This window comes from Cervus canadensis, chromosome 3 (genome assembly GCF_019320065.1).
Source record: "Cervus canadensis isolate Bull #8, Minnesota chromosome 3, ASM1932006v1, whole genome shotgun sequence".
NCBI classification, from domain to species: Eukaryota; Metazoa; Chordata; class Mammalia; order Artiodactyla; family Cervidae; genus Cervus; species Cervus canadensis.
This window is the reverse complement of record NC_057388.1, coordinates 72,723,838-72,749,593: the sequence shown is the minus strand read 5'-3', so window position 1 is coordinate 72,749,593 and position 25,756 is coordinate 72,723,838. Positions and strand designations below refer to the sequence as shown.

Sequence of the window (25,756 nt, the reverse complement as noted above, 5' to 3'; positions counted from 1 at the left end):
CTTTATCAGGTAAATAATTAAATACTATTTAATTATTTAATTAAAGCTTTTTTCTGAGGTTTTGCCTTCTTCTTTCATTTGAAAACTATTTCTCTGTTGCTTCATTTTGCTTGACTCTATGTGTAAGCTTCTATCCAATAAATAAAACAACCACTTCTCCTAGTCTTGAAAAGAGCTACCTTGTATAGAAATCTTGTTCAACCCTGACCCAACTTTTTGTTGTCTCTCAAATTTTGTGCTTGTCCAAACAGCCTATTACATTTTTAATAGCTCCCAGTAGTTGAGAATGTGCCAAGACAAGTCAATGTCCCAAAGAAGAGGATCTCTGTACCTAGGTTCATGCTGGCTGGAAGCCAGACCCTCAGGTAACAGTTTTTAAAATACACAAGTACACACAGTCCTGTGGAACTGCAAGAGTGAGCCGCACTGGCCACCAGAGTTAGGTGATCTGGAGTTATCCCCTGGGCCACAGCCACAAAAATCAGGGCTCCAGATGAGTGTAACTCTTTTCTTGGTGACTCCAGTGAGCTGAAGCAAGACAGATGGAGAGTGTCAAGATGGTGACAACAGCCTACATTCCTTGAGAGCAGCTCTGTAAGCCACAAAATGTGTGCCAAACCTGAAGTTTGCCCCTCAAGCTGATGCTCTAAGAGAAGCAAAGAAGCCTTTTTCACAGCAAGGCTGGAGGAGGCGCCTCAGTTCAGTCTGTGCAGTGTCCTGGGAGTAGCAGCCTCACAAGAACCATCTCTCCAACTGCCACAATCCTGTGGGACCCAGGAATAAAAGCCCTCCTGCTCATCAGAACCGGGTGATCAAGAGGTGCTTCCTGGGTGGGTCAGTCACAGAAAAACGGGCACCAAACATAAAAACAAGGGCACTAATGCAGGTAAAGATCCCCCCACTCCCTGCCACCAGAAGACATGGCTGCTGTAGCATGGCAGGGGGTAAATAGAACATCCACCCTCCGAGGTCTCTGGAAAAGATTACAATTAGCTCCTAAATCTAGTACTTTTGCCTGGAAAATCCCATGGACGGAGGAACCTGGTAGGCTGTGGCCCATGGGGTTGCTAAGAGTAGGACATGACTGAGCGACTTCATTTTCACTTTTCACTTTCATGCATTGGAGAAGGAAATGGCAACCCACTCCAGTGTTCTTGCCTGAAGAATCCCAGGGACGGGGGAGCCTGGCAGGCTGCCGTCTATGGGGTCGCACAGAGTCGGACACGACTGAAGGGACTTAGCAGCAGCAGCAGCAGCCCCTAAATGCATATCTAATTAGAAACCTGCCCCTTAGGCCTCAGTCATGATGATTAGCTAACAGGTTTTCTTCATAGAAAGGCAGAGCACCTGGGTCTATTACTTTTTGCTCTGCCTGAGGGTGGCTGTTTAAGAACTCTTTCTCCATTGCTTACAATCTTCAAAAAGATATATGTTCCCTCATGTTCACTGTAGAATTATTTACAGTAGCCAAGACAAAAAAAACAACCTAAGTGTCCACTGAGATGAATGGATAAAGAAATTGTGATATATACATCTGACGGAATATTATTCAGTTATAAAAAAAGAATGAAATCCTGCCATTGGTTGACAACATGGATGGACCTCAAGAGCATTACACCAAGTGAAATAAGTCAGAGACAGGAAGACAAATACCATATAATGTCTCTTATAAGTGGAACATAAAAAAAAAAGCTCAAGGATACAGAGAACAGATTGGTGGTTGACAGAGGTGGGGTTAGGGGTAGGAAAAAATTTTTTTATTTAAAAAAATTAATATTTTCTGTAAAGTATAAATTATAGAACTGAAAAATACACTAACCAAATTAAAAACTTTCCTGAATAAACTCTCCAGTAGATTGGAGATGACAGAGGATAGAATCAGTATACTTAAAGAAAGATCTATAGAATTTACTCATTCTGAACAACAGGCAGAAAATAGACTGAAAAATAAAATGAACAGATCTATGGAATAAGGACACAAGATTCAACATTCATATTGCATCATTCTTATTATATTAGAAGGCAGGAAGAAAGAATATGGGGCTGAAAAAGTAATTTAATATATGGCGTCTTTTTAAACATCCCAATTTTTACAAAAGAGATAAATGTACAGATTCAAGAAGCTGAGCAAACCCCAGATAGGAAAAACCTAAAAAGATCCACACCAAGACATCATGACTAACCTTCTGAAAACAAAGAAGAAATCTTCAAAAGAGTCTGAAACAATAAATTTCTATAGAGGAATATCATTCAAATGCCAGCAGATTTCTCACCCGAAACCCTGGTGGCTCAGAAGTGAGTGGCACAATATCATTTTTCTTTTTTGTTGTTGTTGTTTTATCATATTATTTTTCATGTGCTGGAAAAAAGGGAATAGTCAACTGCAAAATCCAGTGAAATTACCCCTCAGGAATGCAGGGGAAATAAAAGTATTCCAAGATGAAGAAAAACTAAGAGAATTTGTTGCTATCAGATCTAACTTTAAAAATGGCTAAAGGAAGCTCTCCAGATATAATGACAGTAGAAGGCAAGGACCTTTTTCAAGAAAAGAACAATGGAGTGCACATGTCATTGACCTGCTTTCTCTCCTGTGTGTGAGCAGTGTTATTTCTTCTGTGCTATACAAATAATTGAAGGTTAATTAGCAGTATAACTAAATAGTAATACTGCCAGTCTCCTTCAGACAAACAGTTTTATTAAATGTTCAGATGAATTAGGTAAGTAGCAGGTCTCTGTCTACAAATATGTGACCATTTAGGGATTTTTTGGTTTGTTTTTATGGAACTAGGATTCGAAAGGATTATGTGATGGTTTGAAATATAGCGTAATCTTTTCATTAGCCTTGGATTTTAATTCTAGCTCCAGCAGTGCATTGTTTACATACTCTGAGCTTCCGTTTCTTTTCTTTGAAAAATAGGCTAACTTTTCTAACTTTTTACTGTTCCATGAGACTCCACTTAACAGTTGGCTAAATAAATGATAGCTATTATTATTAACCCTGTGTTTCTTAAAATTTAAAAAATAAAGAAAAAAAAAAAAAAAAGAAAAGAACAATGGAGAGGACAAATATAAAGAAAACAGGGAATCCCTGGTGACCCAGTGGTTAGGACTCTGCGTTTCCACTGCCAGGGGCTGGTTTTGATCCCTGGCTAGGGAACTAAGAGCCTACAAGCCATGTGAGGTGGCCAAAAAATAAATAAACACAATAGACTACTTCACTGCATGAATTTCTTTAATAACATTTCATGGCTAAAGTAAAAATCCTAATACCATCTGATGTGGTTTCTCAATGTAGAGAAAATACTGAGGACAAATGTATTTTAAAACTTAGAAGAATAAAGAGACATTAACAAAAGTAAAATGGCTAGACTCAAAGTGAGAAAATGTCAACACCACTGGACCAGTTATATATGTGTATGAGATACTTAGGGCAATCACTAAATAAAACTATAGAAGGCACTATATAAAAAAATGTTACAAATAAATCAGAGTAGACTTATTAAAAAGGTTCAAGAAATGAAAAGAAAGCCAATGAAAAAGAAACAGAGGAATGAAAAAAGAAACAAAAACAGAAAAGAAATATTAAAATGACCAACAAAAGCCTAATATACCAATGATTACTTTAAATATATTGGTCTAAATACACCAATTAAAAGACAGAGATTGGTAGAATGGATTTAAAAAACATGACCCAACTATACACTGTCTACAAGGACCTTAGCTCAAAACAGAATGATACTGAAAGCATGAATTATAAAAAAATTTTAATAAATTGGACCTTGCCAATATTAAAAACTTTAGCTCGGAGAAAGTCTGTGCTAAAAGATTAAAAAGATTTAATCACAGACAGGGAGAAAATATTTGCAAATCACATATCTGACAAAGGACTTTTACCCAGACTATATTTTAAAAATTTAAAACTTTTAAAACAATTAGTCCAATTAGGAAATAAGCAAAATATTTGACAGACATTTCACCAAAAAATATATGGATGGCAAAAGGCACATGAAAAGATGTTTACCACAGTTAGCCATTGGAAAAATATAAATTAAATCACAATGAGAAACCAGCACCCACCTATTAGACCAGTTAAAATATAAAATATTGACAGTGCCTAGCACTCACGCATGTTAATTTCCTACTGCTGCTTTTAACAAATACCACAAATTTAGTAGCTTAAAATAACACATTTGGGGCTTCCCTGGTGGTCCAGTAGTTAAGAATTTGTTGCCAATGCAGGGTACATGGGTTCAATCCCTAGTCTAGGAACTAGGATCCCACATGTCATGGGGCAGCTGAGCCTGTGAGGCATGACAATTGAAGCCTGTGCACCCTAGATCCTGTGCTCCAAAATGAGAAGCCATCACAGGAAGCTTGCGCCCTGCAACTAGAGAGGCCCTTGCCCGTCGCAACTAGAGAAAGCCTACAGGCAGCAACGAAAACAGTGCAGTCAAAAATAAATAAATAACTTAAAAAAAAAATGGCATGGTTATTTTCTCAGAGTACTGGAAGTCAGAAGCCCCAGATGGGTCTCGTGGGGCGAGAAGCAATGTTGGCAGGGCTGTGTTCTTTTCGAGGCTCTCGGAGAGAATCCTTTTCCTGGCCTTTTCCAGCTTGGAGAGCCCGACGGCATATTTTGGCCCACAAGCCCCCACCACCCTCATAGGAAGCAATGGCTGGTCATTTCTTCCCGTCATTAAAGCACTCTGACGTGAACTCCCCTGCCCCCATTTCCAAGCCTGAGGGAGTGTCGGTGGGCAGTGTGGAGCTAAGGGGTTTGCAGTAGCTGGCTCCACCCACCTGCTGTGGCCACAGCTGCCCAGATGCCACCTGCTAAATCTCACTTCCAATACCTGCAATGAATTTAAAAAATTTTTAACCGATATGGAATTTCGCTTTGGGAAGATAAAGAAATTCTGGATGTGGACAGTGGTGATGACTGCAGACCCATGTGAATGCACTTGATGCCATGGAACTGCACGCTTCAACACGGGTAAGATGCTAAATTCTACATCATGCACGCTGCTGCTGCTGCTGCTAAGTCACTTCAGTCGTGTCCGACTCTGTGCGACCCCATAGACGGCAGCCCACCAGGCTCCCCCATCCCTGGGACTCTCCAGGCAAGAACACTGGAGTGGGTTGCCATTTCCTTCTCCAATGCAGGAAAGTGAAAAGTGAAAGTGAAGTCACTCAGTCGTGTCCGACTCTTAGCGACCCCATGGACTGCAGCCCACCAGGCTCCTCCATCCATGGGATTTTCCAGGCAAGAGTAATGGATTGGGGCCCCATTGCCTTCTCCGCTATATCATGCATATGGTACCACAATAAACATGTTAAAAGGTGTGGTCATCTTCTTGCCTTCAGGTCAGGAGACGAAGGCCTGAGGCGGTGGGGAGGAGAGTAGAGGGAGGAGGGAAAGGATGGGAGCAGAGGGGAGATGGAAGCAGCGGGGAGAGGAGAAGAGGGGAGAGAAAAGTGGAGGTGGGGAGTGGGAAGCAGAAGGGAGAGAAGGATGAAAGCAGAGGGGAGAGGGGAGCGGAGCGGGGAGGGGAGCAGAGGCCAGGAGCAGAGTTGGGGAGACTCACGGATGCACCCACCTCTCCAGGTGTGAAGGCGATGGTGACGGGGGGCAAGCTTGGGGTCACGATGTACCTTTTGGGGTCACAGGTACCTTTTCAGGACCTGTCACCTGGCACAGACTTTCAAGACCTGGCCTTGTTGGGCCCTCATCGCCACATCCCTGGCCCCAGGCCCAAGGGTGTGTGGGGTGCCTGCCCACACCCTGGCCTGCCCCAGATCTCTGGGCTTCACGTGAGTCACTAACCCAGGGAGCTGGGGGTCCCAGAGACCTTGTCGCTTGTTACTAACCATAAACACGGGATGTGCTCTTGTGACTGTCACTGGGAGACGCTGATCTACGGAGTCCCAGGATGTCCCGATGGTGTCCAGTCCAACGGAACGCGATAGAATGTTCCAGAAACACCACCTGCATCCCCCTAACCAAGGACTTGAACACACGAACCCTCTCCTGTCACTGGGGTGAGGCACTCAGACAGAGCAGGGCCCACTGTAGCCCCTGGGATAGTCGGGTTGGGCAGGAACCCCAGGGGAGGTGTCGCAGCAGGTGGAACAGGCCAGTGGGATCAGAGTTCCCGTGGGGAGGGGTGAGCCCTGCTACCCTCTCCACCAGAGGAGGCCTCTGACGGTGTCCCAAGGAACCCCGTATCCAACCTCTTGATAGGAAAGTGGTCCAGAAGCTAGGAGGGGGCCCAAACTCCCCACCTGCCTGCTGCTTGCTCTCCCTTTTTCCTTCCTTCCTCCCTCTTGGACCCTGAGTGTCTTGAAATGAGGTAGAAGGAATCTGGAGCACAAAAACGCAACCTCCCTCTCTAGCAAGCACCACCAGCCCTCTCCTGAATGAAGGCAGGCGAGGGCCAGCACATTGCCAGTGGGCCCCAAACACACTGCTAACCCAATGGTTGGATCCAGGGTGCTCCGCCAGGGTGGGTGGACAGCACTGCTCAGACTCTGGGAAGCATCTGGATTCCCACCTAGTTTCTGGCCCTGTAGGTCACATCTTAAGTCCTCCCAGCTGCTGGTACTGATGCTGGAATGAACCACTGATGTGTGTGCTGACACCCCCGGAAGGAGCTGGCGCAAATCCCACACTCAGGGTGGCTCCTGTGGATGCTTTGTGCTCAACGGATGGGGCTGTTTACGAACACAGCTTGTGTGGGGCTCAGCAGTGCCCTCCTCTCCCCTCCTTCCTGCCCCTGCCTCTGTTTCCCTTTGCTGTCCTCTGCCCTCTGCTGGCACCTCGCACCTTGGACTGTGGTCTCCCACCCTGGGTCCTCTGCACCAGCCTGGCCCTGATGGGCGGTCATTGAGAATGCTGGCACCTGCCCCACCTGAGGGCCCGCTCTGCAGCCCCTCCCTGGCCTGTTAACCCCAAACCCTCTGTGGGCACTCTAGGCCAGACACACCCTCTTTGGGGGCTGCTGACTCCCCATGCCACACCTCTGCAGTCCGGGCCCCCCAGGGGACACTCTAACCCTAACACGATGTTCCTGACCCTGGTCCCTGCAAGGTCATAACCTGAGCAGCTTCCCAATGACCCTGTCCCTCAGGCAGCAGGCTGGCCATCCCTGCAGGAGGGACCTCTGCCAACTGCCCACCCCCCACCATTACTCCGCTGCGGCCTCTGAAGTGCCCTCTGGGGCCTCTCTCGGAGTGTCTGGGCTGTCAGGGTTTCAGTGGGTGAATGGTGCTGGGCGGTGCTTTGCCCCCCTTCAGCATCTATATGCAGAGCCAGACCATCTCTGGGGCGATGCAAAAGTCCAGAGGGAGGGGGTTCCACTGGGAATGGGGGCACGAGTGGGGCCAAGCTCATGCCTCAGTGGTGACGCTTTCCCTGTGGCCATTGTACACGGGGAGTTTGAGCCAAAATGTCTCCAATGCCCCAGCCAGCGCTGGCCAAAAGCCTAGGATCCCTCCCAAGAGGAACCAGGACAGAGGTGATTGAACGTTTGGCCTGAACTCCCTGGAGAAGCCCTGACTCACCCTCAGGTCCAGACACCTCTCTTGCAAAGGCCTCCTCCAGAAACGACAGGCCTGGGCCTGCTCTGCGGGAGGATGGCCACCTCAGGCCCACGGGTGCCCTGTGAACAAGTGGTGTCACCCTGCTTCACCAGGTTGACCCCTCTCAGCACCACCAAGTCTGAGTCATAATAGCCAGACTCTCCCAGCAGGGGCTGGAGGGTGTGATTCCAGCCCTCCCCTCCCCACGCCAATGGCAGCAGATGCCAGATTCTGCAGAACAGGGCAGGGAGTGGCGTCCAGCCTAAGGCTCCAGGGGCAGGGAGATCTAAGGCCCCACCTAGCATCTGAAGCTTTCTTCCCTTTGAAAGCAGGCTGGTGACCCAACCTTGAGTTATGAAGAATAAAACTAAGGATGTAGATAGAGCAGATAAAACCAAGCTCCTGTGGACAAGCCGAGGGGTGAGCTGAGCCTGAAATCACAGATTATTCTTGTCCTCACCCCTGAAGTTGTGACCTGAAGGAGAGGCCTTGGGATCCCTAACCATTTCCAGGGGGCATCAGCGAGCTAAGCGACAGCGCACCAACCTTGTGTCCAGGAGAGGTGTGCCTGGGAGCAGCCAGGCTTGGACAACCTGATTCCCAGGCCACGGGGGACCAGTCCCATGCGTGCGCCACTGTCCGGGGCAGCTCTGCTCCGGAGCCTGCCCTCTGTCCAAGAGGCAGAGAGTGCTTACCGAGGACTGCTTCCACGCCCACACTCCACTCTATTCACGGAAACAACTTGTCCGCCCTGGGTTGAGACTGCTGCCAGCTGGCCGCCTGGGGAGCAGATTGGAGGTGGGTTTGGGTCTGTTCCTCAGACTGTACTCGGAGTGGTCAGGTCTCTGCAAGGCAGCTGCCACCTCCTGGACACATTTGCACACAAAATGCTCCTGACTTCTCCCTCCTGCACACTTTGGAGGCAAACTGTTGAAGATGGCGCTGTCCTTCCTGGCAGATTATTTCTGCCCTGGGAGTTTGCTTGGTAATTTCACTGTTGGACTGTCTATATACTTCCTTCATTCAAGAAATACCCACCAGGTTCTGGAATGGGGGTGGGGGAGGGAGGCCACACAGGACGTGCCACAGGCATGGCGTGCCTGGAGGGGTGCAGGCACAGCATGAGCCCAGCATTCTGGGGCCACTGCAGCTAAACGGGGCACTGAGGACCCTCTGGCCGAAGCCTTTTGAATCCTGCTTGGAAATGGATGTCAGCTCTAGAGCTACAATCTTTTTTCCTGATCGAAAGCTTATTATGTTTCTGAAAGCTGTGTGAAGTCTTGCCAGGATGCAGGCTGGATAAGAAACAGCTTTGGGAGCTATTTAGGAATTCCCATTTTGGTGTTTGCTGTATACATGGGCCTGATGGCTAGAATTCGGGTAATGACCACATAGTGAAAATCGTCTTGGCAGAAAATATCACACACAGACCCAGAAATGCTTAAATACAGATTTATTGCAAACCAACACCGGAGACAGGGTGATTTCGCAGGCAGGCACCCCATTTTCCTTGGACCTCAGCTGATGGAGCTCAGTGGCCAAACTGCTCCTGCCGTGTCTGAAGAGAGAAAACAGGCAGAGTGCACAGACTCCAGGGCCCAAGCCAGCAGCGAGGGGCACAGGCTGCTCACAGGATGGAAAGCCCCCTAGTCCGCCACTCCCAGATGCCAGCAAGCTGCTGTGACCCCCAGGGGGGTGGGGAGAAACGCAAACACTTGAAAATAAAATCAGGCAAAAGGAAGACAACTGACCGTGGAGTCCACAGCTCCCAAACAGCCAAGGTGCAGGCCTCAGACCCCACCTGGGGACGGGAGAGGACACCCTGGGGGTGGCGGCGGGGAGGAGACAGAGGCATGGTGCCAAGCAACGGTGCCAGAACGGTTCTCACACAGACCGGTGAGACCTCTCACTACGTGGGGCAAGTGAGATCCAGAGGATGCTGAAGGGGGGCCTCAGCAGCTCCATGACCAGCCTCAGTGACGACAGCCAACAACAGGGCTCCGTGCCCCCTTGGTGGTGCTCCTACCAGTCACCAGGTGAACACAGCTCCCATGACGGCATCAGAGCAAGCAACTGCTTCCCAGGGATGTGTCTACAGGGCCCTGTGAGCCAGAAACCTGCCCCCACACATGGCAATGCACCAGCTCCCACCCACGCAGCTGAAGGGGGAAGTTTCTAGAAGGAACGCCCCCACCCCCAGGGCTCTTCCTCCCCTAGTCCAGCACACAGAGCTCAAGGGCAGGTTCCAGGGTGCAGCCGTGCAATTCTGGGAGAGCCGCGGGAGCAGGGCCCCAAGCTCTGGGAGGCACAGCCGGGCTTCAGCCAAGAAAGGACCGGGGGCTGCAGCAAGCAGGGACACACATGGGGCCTCCTGCGGGGGCCTGGCCCAGCTCGCTCTGACAAAAACCAGTTCCCCAAGGGGAAAGTGCTAGGCCGGGTGGCAGCAGGACAGGCCACTCAGAGGACAGAGATCCTGCAGTGCCGTGCCTGAGGCCACCAGAGACTCTTCCAGCATCCAGAACCAGAGACCAGCACCCTGGTTTCCGTGGCTCCTTGACAAGGCTGAGGAAGGCAGTGGACACGTACAAGCAGACGGGCAAGACTACACAAGAACACACCCAGCAAGAGGGCAAGGCGGCAGTTTCCCCAAACTGGCCCCGAGCCCGGCCCTCAGTCTGCACATCCCTGCCTGCGCTTCCACAGCCGAGGGGCACCCACGCCTGCCCCACGCGAGAACGGCAAGCAGAGAGCAGACGAGCAGAGCAGCGAGTGGAGGCAGGGAGGGAGGGAGCGGCGAGCGGCGCCGGCAGGGCCCAGAGCGGCGCCCGCTGAGACAGCCCCTGCTCCCCCACACCCCCTCGGCACAGGACGCACAGCCCCGCCCTGCTCTGAAACAGTCTGGAGACACAGGGCCAGGGTGGAGGCCGGGTTCACCCTTGAAAGAAAGGATGGCAAAGGTGAACTAGACAGTGAGTCCCCGGCAGGAGGGAGCTGAGGGGCATGGCTGAGGCCCCGCTTCCCTGCCGGCGAGGGTGTCCTCTCCTCCGGTCATTAAAACTGCACAGCCCCCGGGGAGATGTTGAACATGGCCGGGTCGAATCGCTGGCCTCGGAAGGGAGAGCCTTCAGCATCCCACCCCTTCTTCAGCATCTCATGGACTTTCTACAAACAGAAAATAGAGAGGTTAACTGTAGTCACCAGGCCTGCACATCCCAGAGCAGAACTCTGCTCTACTTCCTCCGGAAGAGGACCTGCCTGGGGTGACAGCAGACCCTCCGCAAGCCTGTGCTCCCCACATTCGGGTTGCCCCCCATCCTGTCCCCAGAGCAACACCGGCCATCTTCCTGGTTTGGATGCTGTCGCTGCTCACCAGGAGTATCTGTCCAGCCTCCAAATGACCTGAGGGCCACAGCCCACAAAGCTGACTGAGCTGTAAAGAAAGGGTCTCTACTCTCCTTTCAAGAGACAAGGCGCAAGGGTGGTGGTCTCCAGGCCTGTGCTCTCAGATAGTCTGGGAATGACCTAGGTTGTGACTCAAAGGGAGAGACCTCAGGATGTCTGACTCTGCACGCACCAATCACCGATCCCATAGCCACTGGGGGCAGGGGCCAAAGCTGTTATCAAAGGTGGGCTCAATCATCCCAGTCTGGACCACCAGGCTTCGGGGGCGGCAGCAGGAGGCTGCGAAGTGAGGGAGGCCCCCTGTCCCCCCAGGTCCCCACATCTGCCCTCCATGTCCTCCCTGCAAACACACTGGGCTGGAAACCCTCTCCCCTTCCTTCTGACGAGCAGCAATGAAGAGACTCACGGCCACAGGGCCAGAAAGCCCTACCCACCTCTTAACCTCTAGGCCGACAGACTGAGCTGAGGGGAAAACTCCTGGTGTCCGACAAGACTGCAGGGCTCCTGACGTGGCCTTCTCTGCCCTGTTATTACACCTAAGTGGTGCAGCAGCGAACATGTCAAAGACAAGCAGTATGTAACACTCTCGACTTGGTCCACCTGACACACACCAAGGACCTTAGAAAGAGCACCTGGCACCGCCAGCGCTGCTGCCCGCAGGCCACCCCGAGAAGGGACCAAAGAGGCCCAGGCCCTGGCCACCGGGTGACTCCGGGTGCCAGCAGTCACAGGGTGACCTGCAGCCCATCCCACCTCCTCCAGCGCGTGCCCACCGCCCACTCTGAGCCTCCTCTTTCTCAGTCTCACTCCACGCCCCTCTTCTGAGCATCCTGAGACAAACCCTCTCCAGTGAGCTCCGACTTGAGACACACCCTCTGAGTTCGACCCACGGCGATGCCCTGTGCCCCAGCCTCGTCATGGGCAGTCTGACGGGCCCTCTTGCTCCAGCCCCACAGGGTCCTCAGCCCGCTCCCCACGCTGGTGCTGCCCCAGGCCCCTCACCTCCTACTTTCTTAAGCCACCTCTCCTCCCACCACCCTCATCCAGCCACCTGCAGCCGTGCTGACTCTCTTCTCCTTGGGACGCTTTCCTCCGGGGACCACGGTGACTGTGCAGGGCTTCAACACCACAGAGACCAGCTGCCTCACCACTAGGCCACGCGAGCTTTGCCGGCTCCTCATGCCTCCACGCTCTTCTCTCAGTTCCGAACCGGCTCCCCACACTGCGTGTCCCTCAAGGCCCCGTGTGCCAAAGACAGTCCAGGGGGAAGCCTGGGAGGCCAGGCCCCATATGCAGACATTCGTTCCCAATCCCTGCTGAGCCCAGAGGAGTCCCAGACAGCAGTGCTGGTGCCCCTGCCTCTCCTAACACGGCCCTGAGGCGCCGGGCCGTCCAGGAGCAGGTCAGCTGGACAAGGGGTCACCACTGAGTCCCACCACCTGCCCCACCATCCAAGGGCTCCCACGTGTCCACTGAAGGTCTCCACAGGGCACTGCACTCAGCCAGGCACTCGTGCCATCACGGTCAGCACTGCCGGGCCCATGGCAAGTCCCGCCAGAACCACTTCCGACCACGGAAGTCTTTCCATCAGACCAGTGTCTTCTGGTTTCTTCTTCAGATGCTTCTTGGATCGGTGGATCCCAGCCCTGAGCTCATCAGCAGGGACCTCTTGCTTCTTATTTAGACCTCATGGCTAAATGCCTGCCAACTCTGGGGCCAGACACCCAAACTTTAAACAGTTGCCCAGGGCCCTCTCCAATCAGGCTGGTGTTCAGACTGCTCTTTCATCTGGTGGCTGCAGGCAAATGCAGCATTAACTGGATAAAACCGCCATCTAAACGTGCACAGAGGTGGTTGCACTCCATGTCCTGTGTTAGGCCAGCTCGGGGATTACAGCCTGAGACCACTTTCCACAGATGAGACCACCAGGTGCCTGGGAGCCAATGGTCAACCACAGTCCTGGCCTCCAGCTGCATAAGCCCAGGGAAGGTTGGCAAACCAGATCAAGAGACAATTCAGAGACTCAGGGAGGGACGACAGACAAGCCTGACACCAGCTCCGGGTTCAAACCCCACCCTGCTGCCAGACCAGCTACAGGACCTTGAACATGTGCTGTGACCTCTACACCTCAACCCCCCTCTCAAGTCCCCATGCGGTTTACTTGGGACACTGAGACTGGAACTCTCTTCTCTAAACAGCCACTCTTGGGAGTATCAAACAGGAGAAAGACAGCACATGTCTAATCCTCATCTCTGCCACCACAGGCTCCAGATGAGTCTCCTCTCCAGTCACTGATGTCCTCCAGGCTTCTGTGGCTGCTGGCCAGCCACACTTCTCAGGTCTCTGACTTCGAAAGTGATTTGGAAGAATTTTCTTCCCACTGGTCCTTTGTGATCAAACCTGCACTGGACCTGAGGCAGGGTGGTGCCAGGCTGTTCCTCCTGTATAGAGGGTCTTGGAGGGGCTGAGGGGATGGACAGCCCTAGGTGTGAGCTGGCGTTACCAGGACCCTCTGGACAGGCACCTCTCAGCCCTGCCACCTGGGCTCTTGGTCCAGGCACGGAACCAGAGCCCCATCCCAGGGGGTGACCAGGCCCGGGCTGCCGTGTCGGGACCCAGGAGGCAGCTGCACAGACAGCAGCATGCCCCATCCACCCCAGCTCAAGCCCCAGGAAGGGTGCGTGCCCGTACCAGCTCATGGCTCTGCGGCTTGCCCTGCAGCTTCTGGTGGTAGTCGAAGGTGAGCCTGTCGAGGACGGCGTGCTCCTCCTCGTCCACCGTGGCCATGGAGCGCTCCTTGTTGATCTTGTCGATGTCGATCTGCTCCTCGCCCTCCAGGATGGCGCTCCACCAATACTCGCCCACCTTGTTCAGGCTCACCTGGCACACGAGGGCAGAGACAGGGTCAGGGCTGGGGAGGCGGCACTGGGGACCCGGGGAATGTGGGGACACTGGGGATTCCACTCTCCAGAACTAGGACTGAGCGGTGCCTATGGTCCTTGTCCCCAGTCCTCCAGAAAAAGTGACCCCCCAGAGGCATCAGCAACCCCACCTGCTCAGTCACCAGAAGCCCAGCCTGCTCATCAGAGGGGACGTTTCCAGCTGCTCTGAGCTGCACCACCCATGGTAACTGGCCCCGTCACAGCCTCCCGAGCTGCCAAGGGAAGCTTGGGCCCAAACAGGAGCTTCTTTCAACATCCACCTGTTGAGCCCCCATCAGCTCACCACCCGCCAATGACCTTTCCTGCTTCCAAGTAAAGCAGCCAGCCTCCTGCCTGCTGGGGGTACTTGGAACACAAGGGACCAAGCATTCAGCCTGACTGACTCCCCCACAACCAGACGCCCAGGCTTCTTTGTCCCACTGTCCTCCCTGGCCTGGCCAGGGCGACCACTGCGTGACTCACTTCCTGCCCAGCCTCATGGTGTAGCCCAGAGAGGCGACAGAAGAGTCGGCGGGGCATGAGAACTGAGACAAGATGCGGAATAGCAGGAGTTGGCCTGAAGGTGAAACCAAGTACACTCATCCCAGGGACCACACAGGGAGGGCCCAGGCCACACCCCTTCCTACACCCAGCGGCTGGGTTCTTAGGGAAACTCTCTACCAGCTGACCAAGAATTGACTGAGCTGCGACCCTACCTCACACTGTCCACTCTCAGACAGGATGGAACCCCCAGTCACGCCCAAAGGGGTACAGGGGTGATAGAGATGACGAGCCCACAGCAAGAGCAGCTCTTACTCAGAGGAGCACCATGAGGACATGTGACTGGCTAGTGGGCAATCCTGACAAGTGACATCTGTGAAGATACTGCGTGCTCACAGGTCGTAAGTCAGCGTGCCCCAAGGCACATGGGCTGCGGGGGGCAGTGCTGCCAGCTCCAGCCCTCTGCACCGGTGCACCAAGAGCCCCTACGGAGCCCAGGTCCAGCAGAGCTCAGCCCCAGGCGCTGAGAGCGGCTGAGGTGTGGGCGCTGACAGGGCAGGTCACACAGTGGAGACAGCTCCAGAAAACTGCGAGCACAGCCAGTACACAAGGCTGCCCCACTTCTGACCATCATGGGTGGACATGGCCGTGCAGATGGCAGGGGTGAGGTGGCAGGGGTCCTGCCCTCCTGATCAGATGAATGACCTCTACCCTGCCAACACCACGGTTTCCAGTCAGAGACTCTCTGTGTCCAGATGCTCTGCCCAGCTGCTCAGGCAGCTTTTTGCTGACTTACTCTCCTGCTTGCATGCATGGACCTAACCTGGCCCTCTAAGACCCCAGTGCCAAGCTCTGAGCCCCATCTTCATGGGACTGCAGATCTCTGGGCCAGTGCAGTGAAAGGCTTCTGAAGGGGAAACCCACCCTCTCCATACTATTCCAGGAGATCTTCTGAGGAACAATCAGCCCTCTATCCACTGACTCAACCAACTTCAGATCACAAATACTTGGGAAAGAAATTTTCAGAAAGTTCCCAAAAGCAAGATTTGAACTTGTCTCCTTCAGCAACAACTGTTTACACAGCATTTGCATTGTATTAGGTACATGCCATGAAGTATAAGAGAGGATGTGTGTAGGTTATGTGCAGACACACCATCTATATAAGAGACGAGAGCATCCTTGGATGTGGGTATCCTCAGGGGGTCCTGCAATCAACCCCCTGAGGATACTGAGAGACAACTCCACTTATAGAATATAAATCTCCAAAGAGAACAAACCCTTCGGATTTATTTTATTCATGTCTTTGTTAGTGATCACTGATCTCAGCAGTGATCTCATTATCACTGCTGAGATCTTTCTTAACGTGCATCATTAGTATTAATGCAAGCCCTACATACTGTTACCTCTACCTGGAAGTCAGCACCTCACCTGGATCGCCCAATGCCACAGGCAGAGCAGAGCCATGCTCAGGCCAACAGCCCTCGACGGCACTGTGTGGGGGGCAGCCTGCACCCCACCCTGGTGCTCTGCTGCTGGTCCTTCTTACACAAACCACAGGTGGGGTGTCTCAGTCAGGTCCACGCACACCCGGGCCTAACACGGCTCGGGGGCACCACGGGACTGATCCTGACAGGGAGCTTGGGGGGCCTCACTACCTGTGCCTCCTGCCTCCACAGAACACGTCTACACGGGCACTCTGCACACCCAACAGGCATTAAGATGAGCCTAGCACCACCTTTAAGGTGAAAGTCACATCAACGTAGAATTAGCCATTTTCAGGTGAGCAATTCAATGCACTCAACACATTCAAAGAGGCTGCCTAGCTCCAGAACATTCTCGTCATCACAAAAAGAGAACCCGTACCCATGAGCAGTCACTCCCCACTCTGCCCAAAGGCTTGCCCTCCCCCAGCCCTGGCAACAAATCATTTATTTGCCTTTTCTGGACACTTCCCAGAAACGGACCCAAAGGCTATGTGTTCCATGCCTGGCTTCTTTCACTCAATGCGATGTCATCACATTCCTGTGCTAGTGGGTCAGAACTTTATTCTTTTTCCAGGTTGAGCAATACGAAATGTAACATCCAGAGGACTCAGGGAAAATGTTCTTGGAACGGGGCTCAAGGATTCAGGTCTAAAAATAATATCTTTGATAAAGTAGTCTGATGGTTTAACATTTGTTTTGATTTTTTAACACTGTTATATTTTTTTAATTGGGTTTGTGGAGGTGTAAGCTGGCACATAGTAAAACTCACTTGTGAGAGTACGTCCGTCCTAGGAGTTTTGACAAATGCAGCCACGTAGCCACCACTATCAAGCCACACCCTAAAGTTCCTGGTCCCCTTGGTCGGTGATCCCCTCAGCCCGACACTTGCTTTGCAGTCTTGTTGGTCTGTGTCTTGGGCTGCTGTTCTCTTAGCATAGTGACCTGGCATTCAGCCACGCTATGCACGCATGGAGGGGTAACCCCTTGACACGGTGGGCTGACACACTTGTGGGTGGCCAGGTGGGCATTTCCAGGGTTCGGCAGTCACCTACCAGGCTGCCTGCAGGGCTGTGTGTGAACGTGCGTCTCACTTTCCCTTCACAGACGCCCAGCAGTGGGGCTGCAGGGTCCTACGGTAAGTGTATGTGTAACTTTATGGCCTTGCCATCTGCAGTGGAAGTGTATGTGTAACTTTACGGCGCTCCTCTCCGCAGGGGAGCTCCAGGGGCTCCACACTCTTGCCAGCACCAGCTACTATCGATTCTTTTCAGGACCCAGTCAAATATATATGTAGTGACATGTCACCGTGGTTTTAATAGGCATTTCCTTAACAACTAACAATGCTGAGCATCTTTCATGGACTTATGTGCCATCTCATTTCTTAAAACATTTTATCTGGAATAATTTCAATCTCAAGAGTTACTGGAATTATTCAAGTACAAAGAATAGCCACACACCCTTTTCCTAGATTCACCCACTGTTAACACACTACCCCTTTTATCACATGCGTGTGTCTGCACTCTCACTCTGTAAGTTTATATATAATATGTGGTAAATTACAAGACATTTGTTTCAGAATCTTGGCCCTTTAACCCTAATACTTCAATGAGTGCCTCTTCCTTAAGATATGAAAGTTCTTCACTATTGGGTTGGCCAAAAAGTTCATTTGGATTTTTCTGTAACATCTTAAGGAAAAACCTGAAGCTTTTGGACAACCCAGTAGAGTTCAGCTCCCCTTCCCTCCATCAGAGGATCCAGTCCAGGGTCCCGACTACATCTTAGTGGGCCTGTCCCCTTTAACCTAGAACATTCCGCCGCTGCTGTCTTTTGTTGTTAAAACCCATTCTTCATCTGGGGTCTGTCTGGTGCTTCCTCCTGATTAAACTCAGGGACACGCCCCCAGCAGAACCCTGCACAGGCGATGCTGTGCCCCTCCTGCGATGTCCCACCTGCAGGCACAGACATCACGTGGCTGCAGCGCCTGGGTGTTCCTCCCCCACCCCCTCTCCCCCGCAGTGGCGGGGAGACAACGCTTCCAGCCCCAACAGAAGCTGTGGGAGGCCAGCAGGGGCTTTCTCTCAGCACCAGCTCCTGGATGTCCAGCATCTCAACAGCTCTCACTCGCTCCAGCCCCTGACCATGCAGCACTCGGAGCGCCCCAGCCCAGCTGGTCAGGGGTGGCTGCTGTGACCTGATAACTCACCCTCATCCCTCGGCCTTCCTCCAGGTTCCTTGTAGCAACCCGTCCCGGATCTAGAATCAGTTTCTCAGGGGAACCCCCAGAGTGCTGGCTGAACAGTTTTCCCAAAATGGCCTCGCAGAAACTTCCAACTCCACGCGGATCAGCTTACCTCAGCACCCCAATCTGTGCTGATGACTCACCGACACTCATCTCCCTCCCCTCCCCTCCCTCACAGAACCCTGTTTCTATTCAGGGAGGCAGTGTGCCCAGCAAGGAAGACGGCTCCTCGCAGCTGCCTGTACGTGGGATCAAGTTTGGGCCAAGGAGATGTGCGTGAAAGTTGTGGGTGATGTTTCAGGGGGCTGCCTTGAAACCAGGACAGAGGACAGGCAAAGACAGCAGGGGGCCTGCTCAGCTCCAGGCACTTCTGCGGCAAGGACGTGATCCCCAGCCAGACCACTGACCTCTCAGGACTTTGCCAGAGGCAGTACCATTGTGGGGAATCTCCCAGTCTTTGATGTTAACAAACTTTTTAAACTTTACCATTAAAGCGCTGAGGGCCCGACGAAGCTGGCTGTGATGGGGGCGTGGCTGGGAGGCAGTGACCACAGGCTGCCGAGCTTCCTCCACTCTCTCCTCCTACATGGGATGGAGGGGGTGCCTGCTCTGTCCACCGGGAGTGTGGTCCTCTGGTTAGGCTTGGCACATCCCTCCTGTTCACTGGGCAACTTCTCCAGAATGCTGCCGGAACATGATGCCTTAGGCCACCTACTTCTCAATACCAGGCCTCAGCTCTTCCTGGCTGGGACCTGGGGATTGGCAATGATGCCAAAAATGTGACCAGCCTGAGAAACATGACGGGTCCCGGGAGACATGGGTACTGAAAGCCAAGAACTTGCACTTCACTCCCTGGACTAATTTCCAGGCTTGGGCTTTTGCCAAAATACTAACATAACTTAACCTGTGTTTTAAGCTGAACAATGGTCCCTCAGGGCCAGGAAAGGGGCAGGTGGCCACCCACGACAAAACAAAGATGGTGAACCACTTCACAGAGAAACACATATCCTCCCTAGAAAAAGGGAAAGGAACAAATGGGAGAAATGCAGATAAGTCAACAAAGACAAGTTAAAATTAACAAGCCCAGCGCTAGGGCGCAAAGGGGCCTGGTGATGTCACAGAAATCTGACATCCTTCCGGGGAGAGCCATGGCAATGGCCAAGGACAACAGTCAGCCTGTAACTCCACTTCTGAGAACTGTAATTTAAAGAAATCATCTAAATATGGGGGTGCAGCATGCATTAAAACACTCCCAGGCTCAGGCACCACACACACAGCAGTGTGAGCTTTAAGACAAGTGGACAAAGGTCTGCAAACACTGCAGCTCCTGAACTGACTTTAAATGACTCGAGTGTGGGTCGTGTCAGCATGTTAACGGGCTTCGCCTCACAAATGGCTACGAATCAAGAGACATGGAGCATCACAGGCACGAGGCCATGGCCTGCAGGTGCCCAGAGCCCAGCCATTAGCCCCACCTGCGGGGAGAAACCAGGGCAGTGAGCCGACGCGGGTTCTGGGACAGAACGAGGCACAGGGGGAGGCCCTGGTTTCACGTCTCCGTAACCAAGAAAGGAGCTTGCTTGAGAATCAAGCAGCCTCGTTTAACATTCTCAAGTGTGGGAGGGAGGGAGGCAAGAACTGTCATCCGGTTTTAGCTGCCACCCCTGCCTGCTCTGAAAGGCTGCTCGGGCGTGTCTGATGCGGATCCCGGCTCAGGCGAGGAGGGAGCAGTGGCTGGGAATCAAGGGGCATGTCTGCATCAGCCTGCCTGGGAGGTGAGGACTCAGGCCATGGGCTCTGGCGAGGTGATAGGCATCCCTGGGCGGACCCCCCTTGTCCCAAGTGGCACCCACAGAAACCGTGCCTTGTGACACAGCCTATGCGAGTGTCCCAGGGCAGCCATAACAAAGCCCACAAATGGTGGGCTTGCAAAAAGACATCCATCCTCTCTGTCTGGAGGCTGGAAGGCCTACGTCGAGGCACTGCAGGCCTGCACGCCCTCTGGAGCTTCTGGGGGACCTTGCCTGGCTGTCAAGGCACTGTGTGTCTGTGTCTTTTCTTCTTCTAAGGACACTTGTCACTGGATTTAGGACCCACCTGGATAATTCAGGATCATCTCGTCATCTGCAAAGACCATTCCTCCAAATAGGCCCTATCTGCAGGTTCTGGGGTTTGGTGAGGACATCTGGGGGCCCTTTCCAGTCCACTCAGACTTGAGGAGGTGGGCCCTTGATGATTTTCCTCAATCGCTCCAGTGCCTAGCACAGGGTCTGGCACTTAGCGATAAGCACACAAGGCTCTGAGCCTCACTCTAAGACCAAGGAACAGAGGTACCATGGGGCTCAGGTGGCTGGTGGGACTGAGGCAGAGAGCAGGCCTGGTGACCGCGGCAGCCGCGCTGCTTCCTCCAGAGGCTTGAGGGAGTGGCACTGGTTCTTCGCAGCAGATGCACTACGATCTTCACACATCCAAGAAGCGTGCTCACTGCACTACAGTATCATCTCAGACACATGGCGCTCAGTGTCATCAATAAAATAACTAACTACACTGAAAACACAGCAAACCTCCAGCTCCACGAGCTACAGCGTCTCCACAACACACAGGCGTTGGCTTTACCAACAGTCAGGAGGAAGGCAGAGATAGGCAGAGCCCCACATCTCAGGAGAAAGTGCACGCCAGGTGAACAGGGGCCTGTGTTGTCGAGAAAGCTCCAGAGGAGGATATGATGCTCTAAACAAGTCCCCTTTCCTTTCTACAAGTGGTGAAGCAGCATTAGAAATGTGACACCATCCACAGATGACAAAAGCCACTCAAAGGAGCCCAGGGAAAGAACCAGCGCAGCACCTGCAATCCCTGGAGGTTTCCACACGGACCCCGTGTGGTGAGCAGGAGCAGAGCAGAGCTGAGCCACGCGCACGGCAGGGACAGGCGTCCCTCGGTCCACAGCCAGCGCTGCTCCTTTATAACTCCTTCAGCAGCAGGTGCTTGGCAAAGCAAATTGGAAAACTCAAAGGTGGCCAGGGCACAAGCTTCCTCCTGGACCAGTGGAGGACCTGGGATGACCACGGGGCCTGTGCACATGACCGGCCACCCAGGCCACCTCAGCAAGGTTGGCAGAGGCGGCGACACCCCGGCCTCCCTGCTGGCCCAGTGCAGCCTCTCACAAACACCACCACACTGCTACCAGCTCTCCTCCCCTGCCTGCTCCCTCCAGGGCACCTTTCGGTTGAAAGTCAGAGAAGGAGGGAACAGGAGGCCTCCGGGTCTGGAGTCTGGCTCCACCCTGAGCAAGCCCTTCACGCTGAGTGTCAGCATCCTGGTTTGTAAAACAGGCTTGCAGAGATGAAACAGCACTGCCAGGCACCTCAGAGAGCCAGGCCAGAGTGCCTGTATGCAACAGATGGAGGCCTGAATTACAAGGAGTTAATGCCCTGGCCGCAAGCCACATCTATGTTCAGATGTAAGTTGGACAAAACACACAAGATGACATGGCTCTGGAACAGGTGTGAAGAAGTCAGTGTCACCTCTTGTGACAAACACCCTAAAGAGTGAGCTACCTGGTAACAACCTCATTTTCACAGAAGTAATGTCAAGTAAAGGGAATCCTCGGTATCCTGATTACAACCCTGACAGACGAAGTGGGCTGTGAACAGAGGCTGTGAACCTTCAGGGTCTAGCAACGAGGTCAGTCTTTCCGTCCCAGGCACGGACTCAGGTTTACAGGGCTGAAGATAGCAGAAGTGCCCCTCAGAGGGAGACCAGCACAGCAGCTGCCTGCTGGGACTGCTCTGGACAGCCCATCAACCCCACATAGCTGATGTGAGGCCTGGTGCCCGTGGACAACAGGGCACCCAAGATCACGAGTCCACATTGCTGGGACCACTTGAGCCATCACAGCAGTACCTGCAGAGGGTAGCCTGCCAGCCGCTGGCTCCCACTGGCCACTGGCACGACCTCGGTAGGCAGGGGGATAATGAAACCCTGGCTTTCTATCTCCTGCAACCAGGCGAAGTCCAAATGAGACCATGACCACGAAGGCATTCTGCAAATGGAGGAACTGGTGATAAGAACATGGGCCATAGTTTGGGGAACGGCACTGCAAGTGGGGAGGCACAGGGGTGAAGGGATGAGGGACTGAACCCCAGGGCAATGAGGGGGGAAATCATCACAACTGTCACACGCTCATGGTGAGCAGGAGAAACCTCGGGAGGACAGGGGATGTGCAACAGAGCAAGGTCTAAACAAGACTCTGGCAGACCTGGCCAGCACTTGCCACCAGTGCCCGTGTCACACAGAGGGGCCGCTGTGTGCTCATGGGTCCTGAGCACGCTGAGACCTCCAGCCAACCCAGCACTGGTGGAATCCTCTCTGTTCCATCTGTCACGGGTGTCTGCGAGCTAGAGAAGCCAAACAGAACCCCAGGGGCCTTGCTGGTTAGGACCAAACAGGCAGGCCCATGGGCATCTATTTTCCAGAGACAAGTAGATCTTGATGAAACTGTACCTAAAGAACATTTCTATATAAAATTCTGAAGCTTTTCTTTGTCCAAAGACTTAATATTTTTCTTTTCATCTTTACCCCTTTCACCACGCCCCAGGTTAAGCACCCCAGGAGGAGGGAAAAGAATGAACCCAAATATACAGTCTCCCTTTGCTGCAGGAAGCTTCCCTGCATGCTGCCCACTGAACAGGTGCAAGGCTCTTACGAAGGCAGAATGTAGTAACTGGAACACACATTCCCCTTAGTTTGGATCACACACCCTCGGTTAGCTTAGCCAATTGAGACCCCCTTTATCAAATAAGGCTGTCTGAGTTTATTAACTCTGCATCCTCTAGACTGGCATTCATGAAAATGATCTGCCTTTTAGTTTTTAATTTATTTGGTTTTGTCTTTTAGATATAACTGAACCCCTGGAGAGAGGACTAAAGAGACACAACCAGTGTGAGCACAGCCACACTCTGGGGATGGTGCCCCGCCAGGACCTCCTCTGTGGTCACTGTGTGTGGTCTGTGAGTGGGCAGGAGGACAGACTGCACTCAAGGGCCCCTGAGTTTCTCACTGACAGGGGCTCCACCTCAAGGAACCAAGCACTGGGACCCCCAGGGGCCAAGGCTGCAGATGCGGCAGTGAGTCAGCAGAGGCCCACAAAGGTGCCTTCTGAGCTATGTGGCAAACCATGAGGCAACGCCCCCACTGGCAGGAATCAACACGCCCACTGCCTCAACAGCCCACACTCACCAAGACACACTTCCCGGGTTCGAGGCTCCAGAGGGAGCTCTCGGTGTTGATCTTGTGGGTGAACTTCCCTTCCATGAGGACACGCTCCCCATTTTCCTCCAGCACAGCCACCCGGATGGAGGTGCTGCTGAGGGTCACCGAGACCTGGAACAGAGCAAAAGAGAATCACCCTGTGTTCCAAGACAGGAGGGGACAGTGGTTGACAAGGCGCCTGGCTGCACACAGCAAAAGAACGGGAGGCAAGACCATGCCAAGCGTCACCAGGTCCACTGAACCAAGAAAATAATACCAACCAACTCACACATGAAGGAGACTGTGTCGTCATCTCCTTCAAGAGAATGCACTTACAGTTTTGATATGCCTAACAGTAACAGAGGGTGCTTTGTGGGAGCAGAATCTCTTCTCCAGTTAGAAGGGGAGACCAACTCCCTGGACGGAAGGCAAGCAGGGCCAGTGTAGCAGGGGGCTACTCTCCCCACGCCCACCTTGCTGTCTGGAGTTCGCAGCAGTCCCGCCCCAGAGAACATGCCCGGGGGCCAGAGCAGCCAGCTCCTCTTCCCTCCAGGAGCTGCTATGCCGGCTGTGGCCACAGCTTGGCTCTCACCGAGGAGGGTGAGGCCAGGTCCTCTGGTTTTACATTTTGTGTCTGTTCTCCCATATCCTCATTTGCTGGATCTCTGCTCTCACATGTCTGTCTTCACACCTGCGCTGGAGCTGCTGGACTAGGGGCTTTGCTTCATGCGTGGATCCCAACGAGCAGCATCCCAAGTACATTCAGATCAGTGAACAGTCCAGGAAAGAAAACAGAACTACAGGGATCTCCCCCCACCCCCAATCACCACCACCTTCTCTTTAAAATTCTAAATTCTGTGTTTTACAACACAAAAATCTTTTTATAATAGTATTTACACAATGTATTCATTACATGACAGAGACTGGCTAACTTAGACCTTTCTCACCGGAGTGTGGGGTCAGTCAAGGTGTCAAAACAGTTTGGAGGTGGCCTTCCCAGGTCACTTGGTAAGTTCTTATTAAATGCTTATAAAGCACTTGAAAAGATTCCCTCAGTGTCATAGAATTTTCGAACTGGAGTTTACACACACGTTGATGGACTCTGATACTATAACCTACCTGAATTTTAAATAACCATAAATGAGTGATGGAAAGGAAAACGATGTCTGCCCACAGGCATGGCCCCAGTGGGGTCCTGTGAGCCCCAGCTCCCCTTACACTCAACTTTGGGAGAATTACCACTTTCTCGACTGATTCTGCTAAGGCACAGGCACAACTCACTTCACTCCCAGCTGCCCAACAGTAGACCAGCTCACTCCTAGATGGATCCAGACAATCGCTGGCCAAATCATGTCCCTGACCATGAACTCAGAAGTGCAAGGCTCCATCAGTTGGCCTCCCACGAACAAGCTCACTTTAACAAATAAAATTCTCCAGCCAGCTGTACCTAACAGGATAATTTCTAAATCTGGGTGCGCTTCCACAACACCTGTCTCTTGTACAAAGGGGATGCACCCAGGCAGCAAGGGGAAACTAGGCAGGAGATGCTTCCAAGAGCTCCAGTCCAAGGTGTCACTCTGAGAACAGGCGGTCATCTTCTGACCCACAGAGATGACAGGAACAAAACACAAACAGAAAAACCCCAGACAACACAAGGGAAGAAGGGAGAGGCCAGGACAGACAAGCTTTTGACAGCCCTGTGGAGAGAAAGGAAAAGTGTGTGGGGACAGACTCCACAGAACAGGGGCAAGCACAGCTGCGTGGGGCCTCTGGCTGGCAGCTGACAAGAACGGAGCGTGGAGGCAGAGCAGCTGAGTCAGGCCACAGGGCAGCTGGGCCAGCGAAGCCCCAGCAGGAGAGGCTGGAACCCGCCGTGTGCCACCGAGCAACAGGCAGCCCTGCTCCAGAAAACCTGGCCAGCAGCTGAAGGGACTGGGTGGACACTGGTCCAGCATACCATAAGGCAAAGCCAACCACCAGTCAACCCCAACCACCAGTCAACCCCTCAGCTGTGAGCAGCGATGGGAGGAGCAGACCACAGACATGTAAAGAAGAAAACCATCAACATCATTCCACACTCAAAAGAATGAGGAAGATATATTTTTTAAATAAAAAAACTAATAGGGAACTAAGGACTGTATCCTATGAGAAAAAGCAGCAGCCCCAAAAGACAGACTTAGGTTAACAACAGAAAAAAAAGGTAAAGATTACAGAGCTACCTAAGAAAAAAGGCAATTTTAAAATATGTCCAATTTATATTCTGAGAGACCTGAGAAGACACTGCATCTGCAGAACCAGAATAAAACATGAAAACAGAACTAGACAAAACAAACAAAAGACACTTAGAAAAAAATAGAGTGAAAATAAAATTTTCAATAGAA

At 52.4% G+C, this 25,756-nt stretch overlaps 1 protein-coding gene and 1 non-coding gene across 2 annotated transcripts in view; one reads left to right on the top strand and one right to left on the bottom strand.

Moving 5' to 3' along the window:
- Nucleotides 1-2,559: 2,559 nt before the first annotated feature.
- On the top strand, nt 2,560-2,689 carry LOC122439009. The gene has a single exon (XR_006268750.1). It is a non-coding gene; the product is annotated as a small nucleolar RNA SNORA19 (small nucleolar RNA).
- Nucleotides 2,690-9,016: 6,327 nt separating this feature from the next.
- Nucleotides 9,017-25,756, bottom strand: part of NUDCD3 (NudC domain containing 3) — a 69,241-nt gene continuing 52,501 nt past the window's right edge. Inside the window, exons 4-6 of the mRNA XM_043463467.1 lie at nt 23,364-23,507; nt 13,672-13,860; nt 9,017-10,740 (exon numbers count right to left, since the gene is read on the bottom strand). Coding sequence (XP_043319402.1) covers nt 10,630-10,740; nt 13,672-13,860; nt 23,364-23,507 — 444 coding nt within the window. The 3' untranslated portion in view covers nt 9,017-10,629. The remainder of the gene's footprint in view (nt 10,741-13,671; nt 13,861-23,363; nt 23,508-25,756) is intronic.